Below are 25,126 nucleotides of genomic sequence, written 5' to 3' on the forward strand. Positions count from 1 at the left end.
TGTGTAAATTATAGGTTGAAGGTTGAAACTTATCCAAACTGTGTTCTGCTTCTCGCGTTTAATCAGTAAGGCCTAGAACCCATTTTTACTTCTTGCATGCAGCGGCTATGAAGTTACGGAGCGGAAATGAACTACAAAATCACGCACAAATCAGACAGAACCGCGGAACCGTCTGTCTGTCATATGAATATCAGTTATCCTGTAACTGGGTAGCCATACACAGCGAAGTGACCACCAAACCTAAAGCTGCCATGTACCAGACTGTGGAACTGGGAATACTTTAATTTCGTTTCACGAATTATTAGTTTTGAATTACGGACGGGTTTCCTGACTGTCCTGACCGAGCTATTTTCTACTCTCTCCACCATAATCGACATTCAAATCCTTGTCTAATTACCGACCATAATCTCATTCGCTTCTTTACATCATATTTAACTGAAACAGCGTTGTGTAAATAGCCCGAAGATCAGTTAACTTAGAAATGCTTCATGTTTGTCCACCGTGCACGAACAGAATTTGATTACGGGTGTGTCTATGTTGATTCTAAGGGCTCTGTGCGCATGCTCTGAACTGAAGAAACACGCACTGAACGGATACAGAGTTTGCATATCCAGCCGTAACTGACTCTTCTTAATGCTTTCAACTGAACAGAATCTACCCGTTCCCTCAGCGTGGCCCCTCTGAGTAATTGGGTAGCTACAATTCAGTGGGATTCTGAAGCCACGAATGATGGCTCTCCTATATGTTTTCAAGCTCCTCGGTTTTCCTCAGCGTCTCCGCGTGTATTTGTGTTTCTTGTTGAAGTTGTATCTCTTCGTGCGTGGTATTTCAAAGGACACGTCTGTTGGCCTTTATACATGACAGTTGTATGCAAGGGGCCATGGTCTCGGTTCTGCTGACTGCCGAAGCCTTCTTTTCACTTTGGTTTACTTTTACAGTGTGGTTCTTACGTGGCCCGGTCGTATAAGCCTTATTATTAAAACATAAATTGTAGAATATTACTGTTTTTTTTCTTGGCACTACAGCCCCAGTGGGCCTAGGCCTACCTCCATGAACTTCTCCGTTCACTTCGGTTTTTCTAGATCTTACACATTTGGGAGGACTCCTTCGGCGGGTGATCAGCTCGTCGCAAGGCCTCTACCTATACACAAACACAGAAAAACGCACACAAAAAATAAACATCCATGCCCTGAGTGGGATTCGAACCCACGATCCCGGTTTCCAAGCCAGCGAAGACAGTACATGCCTTAGACTCCTCGGCTACCATGATCGGCATTACCTGTTTTTTGAGTTCTAATCTTGGTTCCTCGCTCCTATGACGGAAAGTGCGTTGATGGAGTTAGGGAATGCGGTTTTGACACGGATATTCAGACGTGTGGGAGAGGAAATAGTAAATTACAGAACAGGGAGCCGCACGTTATTAGAGCTGTCAGTTGATGAAGGAGGCTGAGGTAGGAGGGACACATAAAAATATGTATGGAGCTCAAAATGCTTAAAAACTGAGCTTTAGATTGTGTTGAATGTGAGTCACAAATGTGGCACGAGCCACTGTTAAGATACCAAGCCTCATTTCTTAATCGTATGGACCTCCTCGACCACGTGGACGGAGGGGATTTCTGCCTTGCCCCCCACGCCCATACACACCGTTTTTTACTGTGCTGTCCGTTGGGTTCTAATTAATTTATATACTCGTCCCTCCATTGGCGTGACAAGGGAACAGCTTCGTGAACTGAAGAACTGCGTGTTTATTGATCCGTCATTCTGTCTTCTGCGTTGTTTCCGTTTACAGAACGCTGGCCTACGTCGCAGTCACCACGGTTCAACTCATGGTAGTCCCGACAGCGCATATCTGCGTATTGTACCTAGTTTTCTTGAAGCAAAACATCTGTTGGTACACGCTGTGCTCATGAACGAGATATCTCCGTTCTGTTCGCTCTGATGTTGAGTGTACCGGCAAAGCAGCAAAGCAGTTGTTATTTGGCAACACGGCAGCGATTCCTACTCATGATTACGAGAAATATCCTTCTGTATTTTGCACCGTATATCTAGAGCTCCAAACGTAGGCAATGCTTGTATACACCTTGAATATGTCTGTAAATAAATGATTTAGTGCCATTGTACATTTGATCTTGCATGTCTGTACATTATAACTGCTATACTGTGTGTTCATATGCCTGTTTAAATCTGTATATACATGTCTGTACAGGGATCTCCGTTACAGGAAACATGAGCACTAATTAGTGGTACAAAATTAATTAAATCCATTGTAGTGAGCCGGGTACCGGTTGAAGACGTAAGTATGTTTGTAGTTCAGCTGGTACCTCGTCTAACCCTTCACCCTCTTTCTCACACGCTCTCGCTCTGTCGTGTGTCTGCATGAAGCGCGTCGGACCTTCGTATTCTGGACCTGAAGTCGCGGTCCAGGCGTGCAGTCGGAGCCAGGAACTTCTCCGCTTGGTGGATTTAAATTAAGTTTCTATTTCATTGTTGCACTCAGCTTTCTCTCGGTTACGTCAGTGGACCGAGCAGCCTCCCTTCAGTCCACCCACTGCCACTTACTTGTGTCTGTTTACCACATTTTCGGTATACCGTCTGCTGGCCTCAGCCCAAGCTAGTGTTAGTGACATAAGCAGAAACTACCCCAGGGTCAGATTTTAAGATTATAATTTCAGGGTCGTAGCCTGTATACACGGAGACCTCCTTTGTTTTATATATATATGTATATACAGAGTGTCCCAGGAGGAATGGACCAAACTTCGGGAGGGTGTTCCTTATGTTAAAGTATGCCGATATAACCCAAAACACCTATGTCCAAAGTTGAACGGTTACGGAGATAATGGCCAGAGAAGTGTCAAACTTTGACCGGCGTTGCACACTTGTTGATTACAAAATACATATTAAAACTGGCAGGAATATGTGGATTCTGTAATGTTAATAATGTACGTAACATCAAACTAACTTGTGAGTGACATGAAGCCATAAAATTGAAGTACAAAATACTCGCTCGCCATGTCATAATTGTCCTTAGGGTTTCCAAGCACTATACATGACACATGAATGGCAATCGCTGACGTTACGTGCTGACTGCGCGTTCTGATAAAGCCAACTACATAAGCACGGCTAGAGTGAATCATCGCACTCAAGGACAAACATAGATAAGGCCTCTCAGCTGACAGGTACAGTGCGTGGACCTGCCAGAAGACCACACTTTTCTTGGGCCATTATCTCCGTAACCGTTCAACTTTGGACATAGGTCTTTTGGGTTATATCGGCATACTTTAGCATAAGGAACACCCTCCCGAAGTTTGGTCCATTCCTCCTGGGACACTCTGTATATTGCAATTCATGCCCACATCTCATTGCAACTGCGTTTGCTTTGTATCTTTCTCTTCTTTGCGATGACATTTGAGTGCCGACAAATGGACACATACAGGCGTCAGGCCCTCCACTATCTCGCTCCCCCCCCCCATATCCTCGCTCTGGACGTGTGAATATGCAGGTTCTGATAGAAGCGGCTACTTCTGTGTGATCCTCGAATTGAGTACTAGGTCGGTTGAAATGGCACGTTTGCTTCCTGGAGCCTCGTCTGTGATAAAATGATGTTTGTTCTAAAGTAAATGTTAGTATGTGTTGCTTTTATTTAATAAATTGTTTTCTCTTGTCTCTGCATAAACGTACCTCTAAACCCATCTCTCATTCACCCTACCAAGTTGCCAGTCAAATATGTCTGCTTACAGTTCATATTTTGAAAGACCCTAGTACGCCATTAAAGCGGATTCAAAAGGCGTTCTTTGTGTTTATGGGCAGGTCTTCATGTGCTCCTCAAAGTCTCCATAATTATGGAATTAGCAGGGGAAGATCTGAAGACTGTGTGACCAATATTTTGCTTTTATTCACAACCGGAAATAATGCCCTTAAGCACTAGAGGGACCAATCCGCAGTAAGCCCAGTCTGTATGGTCTGCCCGGGTTTGTGTTTAGAGTACCTCCTTCGCTGTTTGTTTCCGCAATTCCACGGAATAACGTAAAAGTAGTCTACCTGCTAAATCTCGCTTCGGAACTGTCGCCCCAAAGCGGCCTGTGTGACCCTGCCGAAGGGAGACAAGTTCTAACAAACATACAAAGAAGAGAATATTAGTTAACAAATTAATAGACTTGAAACTCTTCTTCTTTGTATTTAGTAGCAACTTGTAACCGACGCATCTGCCCAGGGCCGTACCTTTATGCGGCAAGGATTTCAGTCATTTAGTTTCATATCATTCAGTGATTATTCTTGCATCTTATTCTCCAACAACGTCGAAAATTTTGAGGCTTAACATCCGGCTGTATGTATCATCGTCGGGCCTATACATCGGCAACTGCATGAGCGTACGTGTCTCGAGTCTGTGGGATCATCACGTCCACATTTTTGGTTTATTTAAAAATGTTGTAACTGACATTTTCTCATATAGGTGTAAGTGCTATCTGTTTCTTAGACATTCATCAGAGTCCTCGGGGATCGAACGTCAGTTTCAAAGATGTCGGCGCCACTGTCCGTCTGAAAGTAAGCTGAACTCCCAGTGTCTGTACAGGACAGTGCGTCACAATGACCAGCTGCTGCTGGAACTGAGCTGAAGTTTAATCAAAATCGACAGCGATCCTGCCCCTGATCGCTCTGCAGCCACACTTCTTGCTCTGACTTTCACATTTTAACCGTAAACTCACGTAAAGGAATTTGTGGGGAGAAATTAAAGTCAGTCAGTATTATTATATGATTTTATAACTCGTAGGGTTGGTTTCGCATACGTGATCATACTGTCAAAATTTTAATGACTGTGGAGGGGGTTAGATTGGAAATCGGGGTTATTGAACTCTAATAACTCGTAAGTGCAAGTAAGAATTACGATTTCACTGTTCTACAAACTTCACAAATTACTTTAGGACACACTAGATCTTCTCAGTCTGTTATAGTCTTCATTAGCCGTTTCTTGGCAGCGGTTTTTAACGGCGGACATTCCCCTTCTTGTGGACTCTCAAACGGTCCCCGGCCTCAGCTACGAGCTTCTGACAGCAACTGGCACTGCTTATAACATCTCGGAACGGACCGCGTAGAAAACACCTATTCCGTTATTGCTGTATTATCTTTTTGCCGTGGGGAACATTCTTTTTTGCTGAGCAGCTACATAAGAACCGCTGCTACATAGTTGCTTATTTCGCGGTCGTTACCTAGCAACGGGTCTGCATACTACAATACTATGAATTTACTTATTTTCATCTCACCCTAATTAAAAAATACAGACTAAGTAAGTTTCAAAACCGGGCGCCAAGAGAAGAAACAAGAGACGGCTGAAGAATTGTACTGAATGAGGAGTTCATAATTGTCACTTTACCGGATATTATGGAACCTGGAATTAGTTACGGAATAAAACGTGAAATGTAAACAAAATGAGCACCCTCTCTGCGCGTAGTGGCTGACACGTGGCATCCTTTATAAAACGGACTTGACATTCTCCCCTCGCCGCATGAATATTGTAGTTGAAGAACTTTATTTCTCAAAGTAAATAAAGCAACAGTTTAAGTGTGTAAGGGAAAACAAAACGATTTCCTCACGTGGGTTGCTCGTAGGTGTCAACTTTCAGAACACATTACAGAGTTCCTGATCGTGTGGCAGATTCCAGTTTCAACATACTAGAATGATGGGGACCAACCCTCTCTGAACACACAAATGTTTTCCTTCGCATGGTCCCCTGCGCGAAAGTGTAACGTTCCTTCCGAGATGCTTCAGGCAAAGCAATGCATCCTTAGTCGCGCCTAAAGCTATAGTGTCTGACGACACGGACAGAGAGACGCCATGACGCATTGAGTTTCGGCGGATGTGAAATCCTGAACAAGTGAAGTGTCTGTTCTCGTTGAACGGAATGTGTCGTCATGTACAGAGTGTATTAACATATATAACTGTTGTTACGAGCTTGGTGGACATTTGCTGGCTGGTTTGTATTATACACCCCATAACCGCTTCTGTGTTCGTCTTTCCTGTTGTGTTCGAGGCGCGTCTCAATCCTTTACGCTTATAGCTGCTGTAGTTAAGAAGCGAAACACAGTTCTCCCATCTGCACCAGCAGATGCTGTTCTCAGTGGTTCCCGTGGTACTCCTAGTGGCAACAGAATACGAAGTCTGTGTATATATGTGCGCCTGCCGAAAGTTCTCAAGATGGAGTGGCCCCCAAGTTTTCTAACACCTAACAAAGCAAATACACCGTCTTCTGTTCATACTGAGTGCACTGCTGTGTTTATATATAAACTATAATAGGTATACAGAAGTATTTAATATACTCGTATAGTAACCCCTCGCTAATACTGATTAATTTGGGGGTCATACGGAATACTAAAGTAAATGATACTGCTAAATGACAAAGAAAAACTTAACNCTGCCGAAAATTCTCAAGATGGAGTGGCCCCCAAGTTTTCTAACACTTAACAAAGCAAATACACCGTCTTCTGTTCATACTGAGTTCACTGCGGTGTTTATATACACGTATAATCTATAATAGGTATACAGAAGTATTTAATATATAGTAACCCCTCGCTAATACTGATTAATTTGGGGGTCATACGGAATACTAAAGTAAATGATACTGCTAAATGACAAAGAAAAACTTAACAAAACAAATGGATGGAAAATTTAAGAATATAGGTAGTGTCGATAGAAACAAAATATCACTGCAGCCATTTCTTCCTCTGTCAGAAGCTGAAATCCAAGGTCTCCTTCACCCAACTCAAGATAATGTTGAGTATTTTCTTGCGTGGTTTCAGTCTCTCCAGCTGCCCTCAACACATTCTGAAAGTCCTTTTGCTCCTAAATCCTACGTGTCTTTTAAAGTACTTATTCAACTGTGAACAGGATTTTTCATATTTCATATTTCGATCCGGATTACCCGACATTCACATTAATTGTAACCGGATTAGCGAGGGTTTGCCGCGATTATATTTCATCTATTACAATTTAAAAAATTGTTATCTGCGTAGCTCATTTTAATTTATTTCCATTGCAACAAATTATAAAACATTTTAATTGCTATCAATAAAGAAATCATTCATTTTCGCAAAGTCTGTTTCTGACTGTCATTGCAATGCCACACATTCTCTTCTGAATATTATCCGACTCTTGCTGTAAACCGTTAATATTTTCCGTGGTTATATTTCTCGGCCAAAAATTGATCATAATGAGGTACGCGTATTGTCCTTGTTTTAAGGGTCAAATAAAAGTCAGGTTATGTATTCTAGCTGATTGCTTGCCATTGAGCGACTCAGTCAAATACTCACACATTATTACAAAAGCATGTAACATAATGTAACACCACGGATATGTTGTTTAATTCTAGGTTAGATGGGCCACAGTTACTAGAAAATCCATCTAGAATACTCGTATATTACCGGCATTTCCTAGAACCCCGGATTTGTGTTATGGGGTGAAAACCAGTCTTAAGCAGTAGCAATGTGAGACCGAAGGAAGGGAACAGACCTAAGTGATGGACGCACCAAGAGTAATCCATGCCCAAACCAGGCACTTCTGCTGCGCCCTTATGGTATTCGTTTTTACGCGGGGGTACGGAAATACGCTGTAGCTGTGTAGTGGTCGAAGAATTGTCANCGGAAGGGAACAGACCTAAGTGATGGACGCACCAAGAGGGGGGTTCCATGCCCAAATCAGGCACTTCTGCTGCGCGCTTATGGTATTCGTTGTTACGCGTGGGTACGGAAATACGCTGTAGCTGTGTAGTGGTCGAAGAATTGTCATACTTTGTCGTGTAGGATTTGAGGTTCTCACACCGGTGGTTATGAAGAGTTACTGTCTTCTGGGATATGACGCCTTGTATTTTGTTCAAAGTTGACCGACGTTTCGGAGAAATATTGCCTCCATCTTCATGGCAGAATTCGATCCTGGGGATGGAAGCGATATGTTCTTCCGAAACGCCGGTTGACTTTCAACGGACTACACGGTGTTATATCGTAGAAATGGTATTCTTTGGAGAGTCTATGTTTTCAAATTGACATACATCACGAAATGGCACCGTCCTTCTGTTATGATATGTATCTTGTATATGTAATAAAGGGAAAACAGTCTCACATGTGCGAGTCCATGAAAAGGGCAGAGTTTGAAACAGAAATTAAATGCGAAATGTACAGGAAAGGGCGTGAAGCTGACCACTCACCTCCAACTGGTGCCGAGGTCAAGCAAACGTGGACCTCATACGCCTTCATGGCGTACTGTTTAATTATTTAAGTACACTGACAAATTTATCGTTTTTTTAATAAAATTTCCCTTTGAACAAATGGTCCCAGTGAGAAAAGTCAATATTCTCGGAGGTCATAATATCGGCCATTCTAAGCAAAAATTTTATATGTGCGTGTGTCCTATTCTAAACCGTTTCCGTGATAAAGTTATTTCACTGTACAGTTCCAAAATTATTGATAAGAAAGCGACATTACATACTGCTTCTAATACCGATATTTATTATCCAGGTGCCAAAGTTATTATAGTTTACCTTGTATAATACATTTTCGAAAAATCCGCCGTCAATATCAATGCACTTTGCAACTCGTGTGACGTGCAACTCGTGTGAGGACATGGCGTGCTGCACGTCTGTACAGTGTACAGTGTACTGTACAGTGAAATAGCTCTATCTCGGTGCAACTCCTGTGGGGACATGGCATGTTGCACGTCTGTACAGTGTACAGTGTACTGTAGAGTGAAACAGTTTTGTCTCGGAAACCGTTCGGAATAGGACACATGTACATGTACAGTTTTTTGCCTAGAATGACCGATACTATGACCTACCAGAATATTGACCTTTCCTCCTGTGATATGCCGTATATGTGAGCTGAGAGGACTCGACGGCCAAGTAGATTTAAGCGAAACTTAATTTAACCTAACAACAGGGTCAACAGCGCCTAGGTAGCAGCCCCCTTGACATAACTTTCGGGTACGTGAGTAACTTCATGAACCTGAAACATATTCGGTTTGTTATTATGGGAAGTTTCTCCGTAATTAAATACTATTAAATTCTAAATTCCGGTGTGATAAAATTGTCATATAGACTGACACATTTTAAGGGTAATTAGTCATTTTTTTAAATACGTTTCTAAAATGCATATTGTCTAAGACTGTATAACCCAGAAGCCTTCTGAATGTAATGTAAGATGCAGCTAGTAGCTTATAATAAACACAGCATCTCCTAGTTTGCTGCTCTGAAGACACGCAGGAAACCTGACCTTTGAGTTCACATGCAGAATATCAGGCTAAGTGACGCTGTAACTATACCGCACAGAATTAGCTAATCTCTCCTCCCGCTCGCGGATTAGCAGTCAACTTTCAGTGATCGGTTCTGTCTTATCGTACAGAAGCGATGCAGTCTTATAGAACACGGGAACAGGGATCTAATCCTGACTTAGCACACGTATTTTACTAACAGAGAACAGGCGGCTGTAATCGTGTGTGCCTTTACTGCTTGTAACATGTTTAATCTCAAAAATAACTTCAAACACGAATGGGAAACTGTTTACTCAATCCCAAGATGATATACGTGTATTTTCGAGTGCTAACATTCATGAGGAATACTGCAGAATTTAATGAGCTACCTGAAGCAGCCAGTCAGCTATAGGCTACTAAATTTCGTCTAAAACTTCCACGCATATCTGCACACTAGTTAGCTTAAAGAAATGCATATTTCAGATTGTCAATAACTATAAATAAAAAAAAAACTTCCACGCCTGGAGATAAATTAATATTATTTTTTCATTCTTTGGAGCTACAGTGAATTGACCTGGCCGTTTTTTCGCATTGGTCCCCACATATTTCTAAATTTCTTACCCTATTTCTGTTGGACAGCCCTAGTTACCAACATAGGCAATTATTCGCAACATAATCATGGGTTCGGACACAACGTTAAAAAGGCATAAGGCACTTCCTGTTTTATCCCTAAATACGCTGATTCTGTGTCAGTAAACCTTACCACCGCATCATACCACTGATTCATCCAATCTTGACGTCTGGGGCTTGAGCCCTGCTGGGTACGAATTTCAGTTTAAATGTGTTCTATACGCATGATCTCATTAGCTTAAGCAGAACACAGTATCATCATCATCATCATCACTTGATATGTCCCTCCGATGCTACGTGAGGCACTGTGCTACAAGCCAGAAGGTCGCGGGTTCGGTTCCCGAAGAGGTCATTTGAATTTTCAATTGCCCTAATCCTTCCAGCCGCACTATGGCCGTGGGGTCTGTTCAGCCTCTAACAGAAGTGAGTACCAGGAATCTTCCTGGGGTGAAAGGGCGGCCCCCGCGTAAGGTCGACAACCTCACCGCCACGTGACAGCCGATTGTCTAGAAAATGTGGGGTCCTCGACGCCTCATAAACTTATCGACCTTCACAGTCTGTTACAAGGATGGCTTTACCTTGTATTATGCTTTCTGTGTTTTATAAAAAACTGAAGTATATCGTAAATGCTGTCCTCATCTCTTTCCGTCTTGTCATCTCGAACTCAGGCCACCGTTTCAGATGTCACCCTTGCTGCTACTTCTCTTCCTTCTTAACTATATATACAGTTTTCTAATATTCAGATGAAAAATGTTCCGAAGATCCGACGGTGTAAGTACCCTAATTTTTCGTAAGTTTCTTGTGGCATTAAACACTTACTCTGTAGGGTACCATCTTCTGGGATATAACTCCGTGAAGCCCGTTCAAAATGAACGGCCATTTCGGAATAACTTATCGCCTCCATCTTCAGGATCGAGCTCTGCTAGCCGCCTGCTTTCAAGCTGGTATCTTGCTCGGTATATTCTTCGACCCCGAAGATGGAGACGATATGTTCTTCCAAAACGTCGGTTGACTTTTACCGGACGACACGGCGCTATGTATCAGGAGATAGTACACTTCACACCCACCTCTGTGAGAACCTCGGATCCTTCACGGCTCTATACATCAGGAGATAGTACACTTCATAACCACCTCTGTGAGAACCTCGGATCCTTCACGGCTCTATACATCAGGAGATAGTACACTTCATAACCACCGTTGTAAGAACTTCAGATCCTACACGGCGCTATACATCAGGAGATAGCACACTTCATAACCACCGTAGTGAGAACCTCAGATCCTACACGGCGCTGTATATCAGGAGATAGTACACTTCATAACCACCGCAGTGAGAACCTCAGATCCTTCAGTTAGCTTCTGATTTACATACCTCTTTCAGTTCCTGTTTGGAAGTAGACATTTATATGGTCATCGTGTTTTTATACGTCACTTTTCATTTTAACCTGCGGCAGGCACACCTATATACCCGAAATAAGAGAACTGCTTCTTTCTCTTGACAGATGAAAGTAGGAAAAGCTGGAAGAGGCCAATGAAGCTACAAAAGGAGGTTCTGATGCAGTGCAGATATCAGATTTTTTTCAGTAATACTGCTTCTCAGATTTGAATAATTTCTTTGATATCTCTTGTTACAGTCATACACCGATGTAAGCAGTAGTTACTCCTGGTGTTTGCGCAGCGTTCAGTGATTAGGTTCGCGGAAATGATCGCGTCAGTAAATGTATATGAGTGTTTAGAATTACATTTTGGGACAATCGGTGTATTTATTTCAGTCCCAACTGGACATCGTAACTGTGTGTGTGGCAAGCCAAAGTAATAGTCAGTCACAGACACCCAATGTGACGCGTTCAGAAAGTTTTCCAGCGGTAGCAGCGCAACTTTGAGTTACAGTGCTATCAGCACATGAGGGCAAATTTCGCCACTCCATAAACTGTATAATATAAGACCAACACAGAAATGGTTCCATTGCCGTTACGTCTTTTTTCTTGTCTGTTCAACACTGCGAATTTTTCTTTATAGATGTGCCCACTTCATATTTATCATTTTCCATCATGCTCAAGTAAGAAGATGCAAGAGTAGACAAAGCACACAAAACTATGCATCGTCACTAAGATGCCAGAATGTGTCTATGTTGCACAGCTGATGGCGAAGGGGCAGTCGCGATAACCTGGCACCACATACGATACCTCCAGCTTGGTGGGGAAATCCTTAGTGGCTCATCTCAGCACCGCACCGCCAGCCCCGACATGACGTCATCTCTCTAACACTACGTCACCAGTTTCCATTAATTCCAGAATTACTTAAACACGGTGTCCATGGATATATTTACTAGATGTTATTTCCTACTTTAAATCATACGGTATTTGTATCCAACTCAGCGATGTTCATGAGAAGATTCGGCTGTTGCATTCGTCTATTTATCCATCTTTATATGTGTAGTCACGTTATTGGTATCAAGTGCTATGCAGTTCATATACAGACAAGGTCATGCAAGTGAGGGAAATTATCAGAAATTAAAAATGCACCGAAATTCTCCTCAGGCCCGCATTTTATCTCAGCCAAGAACTGGTCCTGTGTCTCTGTATGGCAGTCGGTAGGCGAGCTTTGAACTCTGCAAGTAAATTGGTCTGAGTGAGCATTCAGTTAGATTTTGGAAGCAAGCGACAAGCCGTATTGTGTAACTCACGAGAGTGTACCTTTACTTAAATCTCTTAGTGCACTCAACTTAAGAAAAGAAGGTCGCATATAGTTTGGTCAGTGAAATATTTTATTTTTTTCACAGTTACAAAATTCCACTTGAGAATTCGCTTAAGAGATTAATTTTCTCGTATACGTGTTTCATTTACGAGAATGATATATCTCGGGTCACAGAGAGTCGAAAAGTTTATCGCTTCTGATTTAATTTCAATTCGCTGTAAATTTAATTCCAAGAGACATACGTAAAAAGCATTTGGACAGTTTCTGATAAGATACATTTTCATATTTGAGGCTCTAAGGGCGATAAATATTAATAGTACTATTTTCCGCAATATGACCCTGAGAATGAAGTCAGAATGTTCCTCAGAAAGATCCCTAAATTTCTACCGTACCGCACGGCACCATATCCCGAAAGATAATACTATTGATATGTAATTTCGGTAAATTCTTATTTCATCCGTAACAAGAGAGATCAAACGCTACGTTTTCCAGCGCTGGTGCACGTACACGAGTTATTTGCCTGCCATCAGATATCGGGCCAAAACGGCCAGAAATTCTTTCTCGATCGAGCGTCAATATAAGAACGTGGTGGAACTCAGTCGGGAAAAACTGTAAATGGATTTTTGCCAAGTTCATGTATCACAGAGTCCGAACTCGTTCCAATTCGGGGAAAGCGTCATCCACACTTGCCAAATGGTACGACGGCCGCACAGTTCCAGAAGATTTATACCGTGCAGTACACACACAAAGGGCGGAAATCTCCCGGTATTCATGAAAGCCGAGGGAGGCTGAATGTTACATAATAATAGCACAGGAATAGAATTTCAGTGCCATAAAATGTCTAGCAATGGCTGCTTTATCATTATTATGCAATCATTTCATAATTATGCCCTACAAAATGTTGCAGTTATGCCCTCCACAGAGCGCCTTGCGCATTTCTGACATCTTGAAGTAATGTGTTCAGTGTTTGGCTTGCCAAAGAGGGAGACAGGAAAGCAACATATCAGAAAATTACTGTTCTCCAGGCCCTCAGAGTTCACAAAAAACAGTTCATGGAATCTGAGTTGGTAAACGGCAGCCAAGCATTATATAGTGTATAGTTAATGAATGCTATATTTTAAATGTAAACTGTAAAGAACTGTGATTATTTTTATTAAATAATGATTTTGTAGCCTCAAAACTGCAAACTTTTGCCAAGTTCGGGGCCTGTAGTTTCCACCCTATGTTTAAATGTTACTGAAACATCGGGATGACTCGTGTTGTCTGCGCAACTTCACCGTAGGTCATTATAGTCTCTTCAATCTGTGCTAATCAACGCGCCCGCATTTACATGCCGAGAGGCATATTAATTATTTCTTTCGAGTTCCGTTTAAATGCAGTTAGTTATGTCTAATTATAAATAATTAATTCAGTCATGCCTAGGTGCTGTCTTCAGCCGCTGATATGCAGTTAAATACAAACTATGTCTGTAATAGCACAACGAAAGGAATTGCAGTGTTTGCAGTGCCTCACTTACTCGTAGTTATGGCAACGCGAATTTCCTTCCGTGATACAGATAACTATCATCGAGTTCTATGCAATTATACTCCAGTTTAGTTCGTTGAATAATGTATAGTTGCCAAGCGGGGTCAGGAAGTTACCACTCCCCTTCATTACTATTCGGTAGACATCCATCGTGAATGAGAAATATCGTTGCTGGAATAAATTTTGTATTTGAGTCCAAAAAACAGCGAATTTTTTTCCCACATAACTGTCTTAAATCTGAGTGAAATACTGGCACACTCAACACTCAGGAAACCTTCCTGCCTTATAACATTCAAAGACACAACAGCAGCTGAGCACAGTGGAATTAGAAATGTAGGATGAAACGGAAACCAACATGGCGGGAGCTTCCGAGTTCCATGCGCGTTTGTTCCTGCCATTAATTTGACAGCATAACAGTAAACTACTGCGCGGTCTCTTAAGGCCCTGCGAGAAAACGGAACTCTTAAATTAATGTACTTGGGGTTTAACCAATCCAATCCGTCCTCTGAGAGTTGTAACTTATATACTCAAACGTGTAAGTAAAACGCAACAACTGGAAGCGCAAGAATTCATTCCTGAATGTCAACAGACTCCATGTTTGAAATCTTTTGATTTCCCAAAGCTAAATCTCGAGTATGTTGAAATATTTTTATTTCAAATATATTGTGAAACTGGTGAACGTGCAGGTAAATGACGTCAGACCGAACAGCTGTCGGCGCCTTGTTGGGATTGCCAATACTGACAGACACTGCAAACCTTAGGGGTGAGCAAGATGCTGGATGTGGGGTTGCCTGCTGCTGCTGCTACTGTTCTCTGTGGCTCACAGTATCCTCTAATTTGCTTTCTAACACTGCAGTAACATTACTTGCATACCTCTCTTGTTTATTACTTAAATCTGGTTCCCGAAAATGAGACACCTCGGGCACTGGAATGTGTTTATGTGTGCTAATTATATATTTGTATACTGACGTAATAGCATGAAGCAGAACTTATATGGAAGAACTTTCTACAAAAGCACGTTCAGTGGAATATTTCTACTTCTCTGTCTTCCTTCTTCTTCCCTTTCGCTGTCTGGAGAATGATTGTTGTACTTCGATGTTTGAGTCTTCTTCAACTTGCTGTCAATTCCTGTCTGTGCAACTATAAATAATTCCACGAGCCTGCCCTGTTCCTCTCTGCATCCATCTGAAGCATGGTTCTCCTCAGTAATACCAGCAGAATTTTCCCTTCTTACTCGTTTAGAAATATTCAATAAAATTCTTTATGTACATATGGTCACACAAATAGCACTGTTTAAATATGCAATTCAAAACCTAGGCCTAACCTACTGCCTCAAATTTACTCCAGCTAATACACGTCCACTTATTTCATTTAATATTTTTCTCAAATGCCAAATAATACTCTACTGTGCTTAGATCACTTCTGCAACTCAGCTCTTACTGAGCAGTAAATTCGTCATTCTAGTTGCTAAATAACCCATCGTTTCCTGTTAAACCCAGCACCTTCAGTAGATCTAATTAAGACAGGGATGGGATAAAAGTAACGAGTTTCCCTCTGTTCAATGTCGCGAGTATCTCTGGTCTCATGGCACGCAATTTACTCTTCTTTTTGACCAAGCGAAATTGACTGACTATTCTCTTATTAAACACAATGGATCACGTAAGTTCTTTATTACCTTTTTTTTCTTCTCACTCCTGTGACTGCCTTTCTATTGATCTCTTGCAAAGATTCGCATCAGACCTGAACCCTCAGCTCAGTCTTTAAGACACATTGAGCTGGAATTCTCCGTTCCTAAGAGGGCGTTTTCTGCCAACATTTGCATTTGTCCACTCAGTTATGTAGAATTTTAATATCGTTATCAGACCCCAACCTTCACTAAATTCCCATCCAATGTATTTACGCAATATTATTCCTTCTTTTCACAGAAGAGAAACATAATATTCATTTGACATTGGACGCAGTAAACCATGTCCACAATGTGATTGCACTGCCATTCATCATTTGAAGTCCTGCAGGTATATCTTTCGACATGGACGGACCTGTTTCCTCAGTGGCGTTTGTGCCGGTTGCAGGTGATAGCAGTCATCTCCATCCTGTTCATTGTACTATCGACGATCGCTCTGACACTCAACACCATCCCGAGCCTTCAGGTGAATGACGAAAAGGGGAACTTTCAGGACAATCCTCAGCTAGCGATGGTTGAGGCGGTGTGCATCACCTGGTTCACCCTCGAGTACGTCCTGCGTTTCAGCGCCTCCCCAAACAAGTGGAAGTTTTTTAAAGGTGGCCTCAACGTTATTGACCTTCTTGCCATCATGCCTTACTTTGTGTCCCTGTTTCTTCTCGAGACGAACAAGAACGCAACCGATCAGTTTCAAGATGTGCGCCGTGTGGTCCAAATTTTCCGGATCATGCGTATTCTCCGGATACTGAAGCTGGCCCGACATTCCACGGGCCTTCAGAGTCTCGGGTTCACGCTCAGGAACTCCTACAAGGAACTAGGTCTTCTCATGCTCTTCCTTGCCATGGGCGTGCTTATATTTTCAAGTCTGGCTTACTTCGCTGAGAAAGAGGAGAAGGACACTAAGTTCATCAGCATACCCGAGACTTTCTGGTGGGCTGGCATCACCATGACAACGGTGGGCTATGGAGACATATACCCGACAACCCCGCTGGGGAAAGTCATAGGAAGTGTCTGTTGCATTTGTGGGGTCCTGGTGATCGCACTGCCCATTCCTATCATAGTCAACAATTTTGCCGAGTTCTACAAGAACCAGATGAGAAGAGAGAAGGCGCTGAAGAGAAGGGAGGCCCTGGAGCGAGCCAAGAGGGAGGGCAGTATCGTGTCTTTCCATCACATCAATCTAAGGGATGCCTTCGCCAAGAGCATGGACCTGATCGACGTCATTGTGGACACAGGTGAGTGCTCACCCTGCTTCTTGACTGTTGCAGAAACAGCCGACCGTGTGCACCTCGGCACTTGCATGACTGCGGCACGGTATAGAAGTGCACTAAGCAACTGCCTGTACGTCACGATAATAGAACCGCGTCAAAATAGTAATTTCACAGAACCATGCATCTGAGATTATTTATTGAATGTCTTAATTTAAAAAAATGTAAGTACACCCCAGAAATTCTGGAACTTTCTAGTAGCCGCAGGAATCCAGTTCGCCAAACTTTGAACATACTGAAGAAAGCAGTCTTCTGGGATGTGGCACCGTGTAGATGTGGTGTTAACCGACGTTTCGGAGGAACGTTGGTTAACACCACATCTACACGGTGTCACATCCCATAAAACTGCTTTCTTCATAGTCACCGCCGTGAAAACCTCAAATCTTACATTTGAACATACTGCTTATCTTTAGGAATTTTATGCTTATCTGTTCAATGTCGTGTACTGAAAATATGAAATCACGTTGCATGATGGAGAGTCAGTAAATACGTCACAGGTGGATATAAAACTTAAAATATGTGATACTCGAACTTGGACAAAAATTGTTTACTTCTCGACATATCTTCCACCAACACTGATACACTTGTCCCATCGCTTTACCAGTTCGTCGAAACCCGCAGCACAGGAGTCTTTTGAATGTTGTCTCAGCCACTTCCGCGCCTCCATTTCATCATCTGAGACTCTCGAATGTCCTTGAGAGAATTCCTGGACCCAGATGTGAACTGCTTTACGGGACAAACACTCTCCACCTTAGACATTTCTTTATGAATATCCTTTGCATTGAGCTCTTTTACCCATAGAAAACGTCAACAGAACGCTGCTCTTCGGTAGTATACTCCTCAATCATGGTCACCATTTTGACTGCAGAAACCAGCCTCTGAACCTGCGCATGCGCGTCTGCTACTTAGACTGTCATGAAGGTGGTCTGTGCTGCTACCTAGTGATACACACACAAACCTATTCCGTCCATTACAGCTGTTTTACTTCCATTTGTCACCTATTTACTGACTCTCTCTCGTAGGATCTCCATGGATGAAGATAACGAACATATACGACACGTCAGTGTTTCTCCTAATTCGCATGCTTTTTTGCCTTGACCTTTTGGTGTTGCACTTCCTGCAGTTTGTCTTCAGAACCAAACTGCATCAGTGTTTCTGCCTGAATGACAACTGAGTTGCAGCCAAGCACATGTATCCCGCTTTGTCTCGCTGTTACACATAATTCAGTTGCAATGTTACCTTGCGAAGGAGTTCCAAAGTAATTTGATAAGATAGAGCAACTGCTTACGGAAAAAAATGAATCTGCATCTTTTTTCCACGAACGTCGTTAAGTTGTCACTTGCATGACGACAAGGTAAGTGTGCAAGCTCTCACTTCGGCCGAGTTACCCCAGATGTCGCTTTCCGTCCAGCTGAATATAGCGCCTAATCAGAAACAATCACTCTGTAGGTATTTGCAGCAGTAACAGTATAGTTGCTTTTGCAATTGCAGCTGCCGAAATCGTTTACATTTAAATTGTTCGTGTTACAAGACGGTGTTCGCGATTTTATGGAAATTCCGCACATAATATGAACAAAAGCATGATGCATGATGCATATATGTGGGAATGAAGGACAATTGACCTTCTGACCTGGGCACTTAGGTTTAGTTTCAATAAGGAAAGTAAAGGAGGCATCCCTATAGAATGTACATTAACATTTTCAATTTAAAAATAATTACTTTCTGTTACGAAATTTTAAATGCATAGTGCTCAAAACGGAAGTCCCAAGAGCAAGAATAAAAATCATTCAGGGTCACGCAATAGGGAATTTTGTATGCCACCTTCCTTACGGCGCGAAGTAGAGGAAAGATATTTCCTACGAAATAACACCTACAAGACTGATGTCTTATTACCACTGAAAGAAAGCACAATAGACCACTGTAGGTCGCGGTGCAAGGGCCAAGAAAGCCCACCCCTTATACATTCACTCATTCCACTGAAAGAAATGTGTGTGACTTTTCAGTGATTCAGGAATGTAACACCAAAGTGTTACTTTGATTACTTGCTGATATGCAGAAACTTATGACAGAACTGGGCAGTCAAAATTTTAGATAGTCTTGGTCTTATTGAAGAACTGTTCACTTGCTTACCATNAAAAGTATCATAATTTACAAACAGCACAAATCACAATACTTGCTGATTTGCAGAAACTTATGACAGAACTGGGCTGTCAAATTGTTAGATAGTCTTGGTCTTATTGAAGAACTGTTCACTTGCTTACCATAACCAGAAGGATAATTCATAGGTTCAACGTACTGACAAAAAATGTCATTTAATAAACAGTTCAAGTGATCAAGCTGAACACATCTCAGCTATTGTGTCAGAGTATTCTCAACTCGAGACTAATGTACGCATGCGCGAAGCAGGCTAGATTGAATAATATGCTGAATATTTCGTATTTTATGTAGAAACAGATATCTGCATTCTTCAATTCCCAATTAGGTCATTGAATTTAAAAATTCACCTAATCCTTCCAGCCACACTATGGGCCTGGGGTCTACTCAACCTCTAACAGACATGAGTACCAGGAATCTTCCTTGGGGTAAAGGGCAGCCGGCGCATAAGCCTGACGATCTCACTGCCATCTCTGAGCCTATTGTCTAGAAAATATGGGAGCCTCGACGTCTCACAACCCTACGGGCCTTCACGGTTTGTTACAGAGAGAGTGTTTTCTTTTTTTGTTTGGAATTCAGAGAACGAGATGTGCCCAAATCAAGTGCACTTCTCTAAGGGAACCCTTCTGAAACGAGTAGCGAAATTATATTGCATGATACTAGCATTTCCACTGCCCACACTCCAGTCACTTTGTCCATTGGTGAGCTCTGTAGAATGATAAGCCAATTACTGTGTCAGTAATACACCTTCATAACACGAAAATCCAATTTCTGTAACCCATGTCACTGCTCTATCGCGTGATACTCCGGTCGCAATGCCCATGAACGCGCTCCATAACACAATACTCCAGTCACTATTGCCTATAAAACCACCCAGTAACAGGATGCTGCAGTCAGTGTTCCCACGAGACCGGTGCATAACACCATTTTTGAATCCGTGTGGCAGTGAGACCACCGCATTACATGTCCATGAGACCACGCCATCACACCATCTGCAATCAGTGAGCCCATAAGACCGTTTCGTAAGACTGACTCTCCACCCCATAACACGACGGCCCAGTTAGTATGCTCATGACATCCTATAACACGACACTTCAGTCACTGTTCCCAAGAGACGGGCAAATAACACGGTACTTCTTCCAGAGTTCCGATATAACCATCCCGTAACACAATGCTCAAGTTAATATATCCATGAGACCACACCATAATACGATTCTGGAAACATTCCGTAACATAATTATCATGAGATCGGTTCATAACACAATCCTATAGTCAGTAAGCTCACGGGACCCCCGCGTAACACGATTTTCCAGTCATGTTGACAATGAGACCGTCTGCAGCACAGTTCTCGTTATGGTGCCCATGAGACAGGCTCGCAAAATACAGCCTCGACCCCATGATATCCGGGTTCAGTTCCCCATTATATACATCCTCCATTCGTCATGACGTCTTGTTTCCCGTTCCCAAGACGTCCGGCTTCACTCCTGACATCGACCTTCCAATCCCCGTGACATTGAGCCTCTATCATATTACATCCGGCTTACACTCCCCAAGATACAGCTTCATTAACCATAACGTGCAGTTTCTGTACCTCATAGCAGCCAGCTTTATATCCCCACCGCATCGAACTTCCGCTCCCCACGACATCCAACATGGCAGTCAACTTCAATCCACGTTCCTCTGTCCATGATTTCTTTCCTCATGACCCAACATTCACTCTCCTCGTACTTTTCTTACGCAAACTGAAAAGAGATTTTGTGGGAATCAAGTACCCAAACTGATATCAGCTGTATATTGTCACGTGTAGGGTGGTACGCGTGACGAAAGTAACTGGTTCTGTTTCGGATTGTTGGATATATTAGCACCTTGGTTACAAGTTCTCTTAATCACACTTAAATACAGCGTTACACATTTTCCTGTTCATCGTTTCACACGCACTAGGATTTTCCTTCTTCACTAGTCGTCTCTTAACAACGGATCTCAACACAGAAATTAACACTTCAAATCTCTGTGAAGTCTTCTTTCTATTTCGTCTTCAATCACTCTGGAACCTTGGAACTAAAAATTCTCCTGGACTCCTCGAGCTTACGACTGACTCGATACTGGATGGAGGTGAGTGGTCAACTTCACACTCCGGCTGCTTTACCACCGGAGAAAGAACTCTCATTACCCATTGTATACGGAGCTGGTCACGGTCAGTACATTGTGGGAAAGAGTAAAACCCCGAGTCCACGGTTGTCTAGCGCGTTGCTGTACAAATTGGGTTCCTCCCTTCTGAATGGCAGTGAAAATAAATATTTTGCATGCGTTTGCTATATTTTTTTCATTCAGGAATTGCGGATTTTGAAGTAGACAAGAACGAATATTCACTCACTCTCCGCGGAGTCGTTGAAACTCCAGACTCTTCTGTCCCCTGACAATGTTGCCCATAACTCAGCTTCTTCTCCGTCCAGCTGCTGGTGTGCTGGACTCGGCAATATAATCTTAAATCGTCTATTTCTGCGCCCACGAATTGATGATTGTTATAGTAAATAAAACATCAAGGGGCTAAGAGACGCGCAGCGGTGTGGACACGTCTTGGTTCCCACTTCCCAGCTCACTGCAAACGACGCGGTACTGTATTTAATTCATGTTCTTCATATTAGAGAGACTCCAGGTCCGATACAAGCGGAGGAGGTCGGATAACTTTGTTTTCCTCAGGACAGGCAACTATCGGGATAGTACCTTAGAACACTCCGTGACAATATCCAGTCCGGTTCCTCAAAGGCATTATATAATCATCTCCCATTCAGTGGCACATAATCTGAACAACTGGAAAGCGCCATACGAACAACAAAATAACCCATAATTCCTGCTCTGTAGAACTGCAACTGCGTGCAGATCATTGCGAACCAGAAATGCAAAAACAGAATCGTACCTGAGAACAGATGTTCCAAGCGAATGGTGAGATGGGTGAAAAATAAACACAACATTTAAGAAAAGATAAATTAAACAAGTCATTCGAAAATTCGTACAGATTGACTAATACATATGCGTATGTTGTCACGTATTCCGTGACTTGACATGGTGGTTGGATTTGTAATTGTATTTATTGAATCCCTATAATTCGTAACTACAGATTATTACATCGGTTTCACTGGTTCTCGTACTTTACTGTTCGCTGTGGCACGCACTCTTTCCTCATTCTTCACTAGGCGTTGCCTGACAGCGGCTCCAGTCCTCGGTAACTGGCAGTCGGGAGGTTAAATTGCTGCTGGTCCTCACAAACACAAACATTCTTGGTTTCGAGTCCCATCGGGACACATGATCATATTTTTCTTTTTAAGGATTTTACATGTTTTGAAATGGGGCGTCCTCTTCAGCGAGAGGAGGGTCTGATTGCTGTACGTCACTCCCCTTCTACAAGGGAGATATGAACGAGCACTCACTCACCAACTAGCTCTCTCCTACACACGCAGACTCTGCAGCACTGCTCTGGCTTCGAAGTCAAAGTCATGTTACACGCACAACCGACGGTCCGTCAGCCAGGCAAGTCTTGGTTTCAAGCCCCATCTGGGGCCCAAGACTAGATTTATTTACTGTTAGACATTTGCAATTTTGTCTATATGGGGCGCCCAACAGACAGCACTGCTTCTCACAATTTATTTATTGTTGCGTGCATAACTGTTGCTACGCTGACGAGGTGTTGTGCCGTAACCTAGTAACGGATGCGTTTCCTGATAACTGCCATTCCGGACTTCAACAGACACGTCACAGCCTTAACGAATACTCAAAACCATCTTCTATACACTGAGAAAGTTAACGTAGCAGTAAAGTTGTAGACGCATTTTCTGAAGGGAGGTGGGTTCGAAACGCGACTAGGACACCTATCCTTAAACTTTACATGATTTTTCTTAGTTCCAAGGCAAATTCCTGGCTGGTACCTGGGTTAAATGACAGCATCTTCCTTTCTAACCCTTTCCAATTCATCATTCATCAACCATCCGTGCCCTGAACGCTACATATTGTGGCATATAGACCCATTGCTAGGCAACAACCATGAAAGAAGCAACTATAACAGTCGTTACTAGGAAATGGCTGAGTAGTGATAAAGTGGGAACCCAACAGACACGAGCAACAATTGCAATCAACAGAGAAACGGTGTTTCTGTGCCGTCCGTCCTGAGATGTTATAAACAGAACATTTGAGGGGTCAGTCAGGTGTGAATGAGTTAGAGTACTGTCTGGGTTCAGTCGTTGTTTCTGGAACCCAGAGGAAGGAGAAAGTGTGCCGTTGGATGCCGCTACCAAGCAACGGCTAGTGAATACTGTAGCAATCTAAGAAGATCTACAGTGTCCTCTAGTGATTTCTGAAGTGTGTAGAACAGTGAGAGCATAGTCCTTACGTGTAGTTACGAGTTGTGAGGGTTCATTAAACCAGATTACCAATCCAAACGCCGTCTATAGTCATTCAAAATCGTGACAATATTCAAGCCACTGAACACGTTGTTTAACCCACAAAAAGGGACTACAATAACACAATTCGTTATTACTGTAGAAGTCAAGGCGTCTTGTGAGACGCCCTGTACCCAACCACGATAGTGGATGAGGGCTCCCATCATGCAGTGCACACTTGTCTCCTCAGCTGAGATTCAGTGTGTTGAGTACGGTGTTCAGAAGACAGACTTTTAGCTCTGGATTAGCATTCTGCCATGCGACCTTACTTAATTAGTTATACTTACATCAGTTTTCATTGCTGCATCCTGTACTAACCTTACTTAAGTCGCTTTACTTGCATCAATTTTCCTTGCTACATCCTGTACTAACCTTACTTAATTCGTTATACTTACATCAGTTTTCATTGCTACATCCTGTACTAACCTTACTTTAGTCGCTTTACTTACATCAGTTTTTATTGCTACATCCTGTACTAACCTTACTTAAGTCGCTTTACTTAAAATCAGTTTTCATTGCTACATCCTGTACTAACCTTACTTAAGTCGCTTTACTTAAAATCAGTTTTCATTGCTACATCCTGTACTAACCTTACTTAAGTCACTTTACTCNTCAGAGGAAGGAGAAAGTGTGTCGTTGGATGCCGCTACCAAGCAACGGCTAGTGAACACTGTAGTAGACTAAGAAGACCTACAGTGTCCTCTAGTGATTGCTGAAGTGTGTAGAACAGTGAGAGCATAGTCCTTACGTGTAGTTACGAGTTGTGAGGGTTCATTAAACCAGATTACCAATCCAAACGCCGTCTATAGTCATTCAAAATCGTGACAATATTCAAGCCACTGAACACGTTGTTTAACCCACAAAAAAGGACTACAATAACACAATTCATTTTTACTGTAGAAGGCAAGGCGTCTTGTGAGACGCACTGTACCCAGCCACGAGAGTGGATGAGGGCTCCCATCATGCAGTGCACACTGTCTCCTCAGCTGAGAGTCAGTGTGTTGAGTACGATGTTCAGAAGACAGACTTTTAGCTCTGGATTAGCATTCTGCCATGCGACCTTACTTAATTCGTTATACTTACATCAGTTTCATTGCTACATCCTGTACTAACCTTACTTAAGTCGCTTTACTTACATCAGTTTTCATCGCTACATCCTGTACTAACCTTACTTAATTCGTTATACTTACATCAGTTTTCATTGCTACATCCTGTACTAACCTTACTTTAGTCGCTTTACTTACATCAGTTTTTATTGCTACATCCTGTACTAACCTTACTTAAGTCGCTTTACTTAAAATCAGTTTTCATTGCTACATCCTGTACTAACCATACTTAAGTCACTTTACTCACATCAGTTTTCATTGCTACATCCTGTACTAACCTTACTTAAGTCGCATTACTTACATCAGTTTTCATTGCTACATTTTTTACTAACTTAAGTCGCTTGGGCCGCGCCATAGCTCAAGCGGTTAGTCGCTGGCTTCCCAACGCGGCGGCCCGGGTTCGAT

The 25,126-nt window shown here is 42.5% G+C and overlaps 1 protein-coding gene across 8 annotated transcripts in view; it reads left to right on the forward strand.

The window, feature by feature from the left end:
• Positions 1-25,126, forward strand: part of LOC111865267 (potassium voltage-gated channel protein Shab) — a 341,635-nt gene that overhangs the window by 251,339 nt on the left and 65,170 nt on the right. For all 8 annotated transcript variants that reach the window (XR_004513125.1, XM_033751801.1, XM_023853173.2 and 5 more), the window contains one exon: positions 16,149-16,995. Coding sequence is in view for 7 of the 8 variants with exons in the window: in XM_033751801.1 (XP_033607692.1) it covers positions 16,149-16,995 (847 nt within the window). In the remaining variant the exon portion in view is untranslated. The remainder of the gene's footprint in view (positions 1-16,148; positions 16,996-25,126) is intronic.

Source organism: Cryptotermes secundus, unplaced genomic scaffold (genome assembly GCF_002891405.2).
Source record: "Cryptotermes secundus unplaced genomic scaffold, Csec_1.0 scaffold806, whole genome shotgun sequence".
Classification (NCBI taxonomy): Eukaryota; Metazoa; Arthropoda; class Insecta; order Blattodea; family Kalotermitidae; genus Cryptotermes; species Cryptotermes secundus.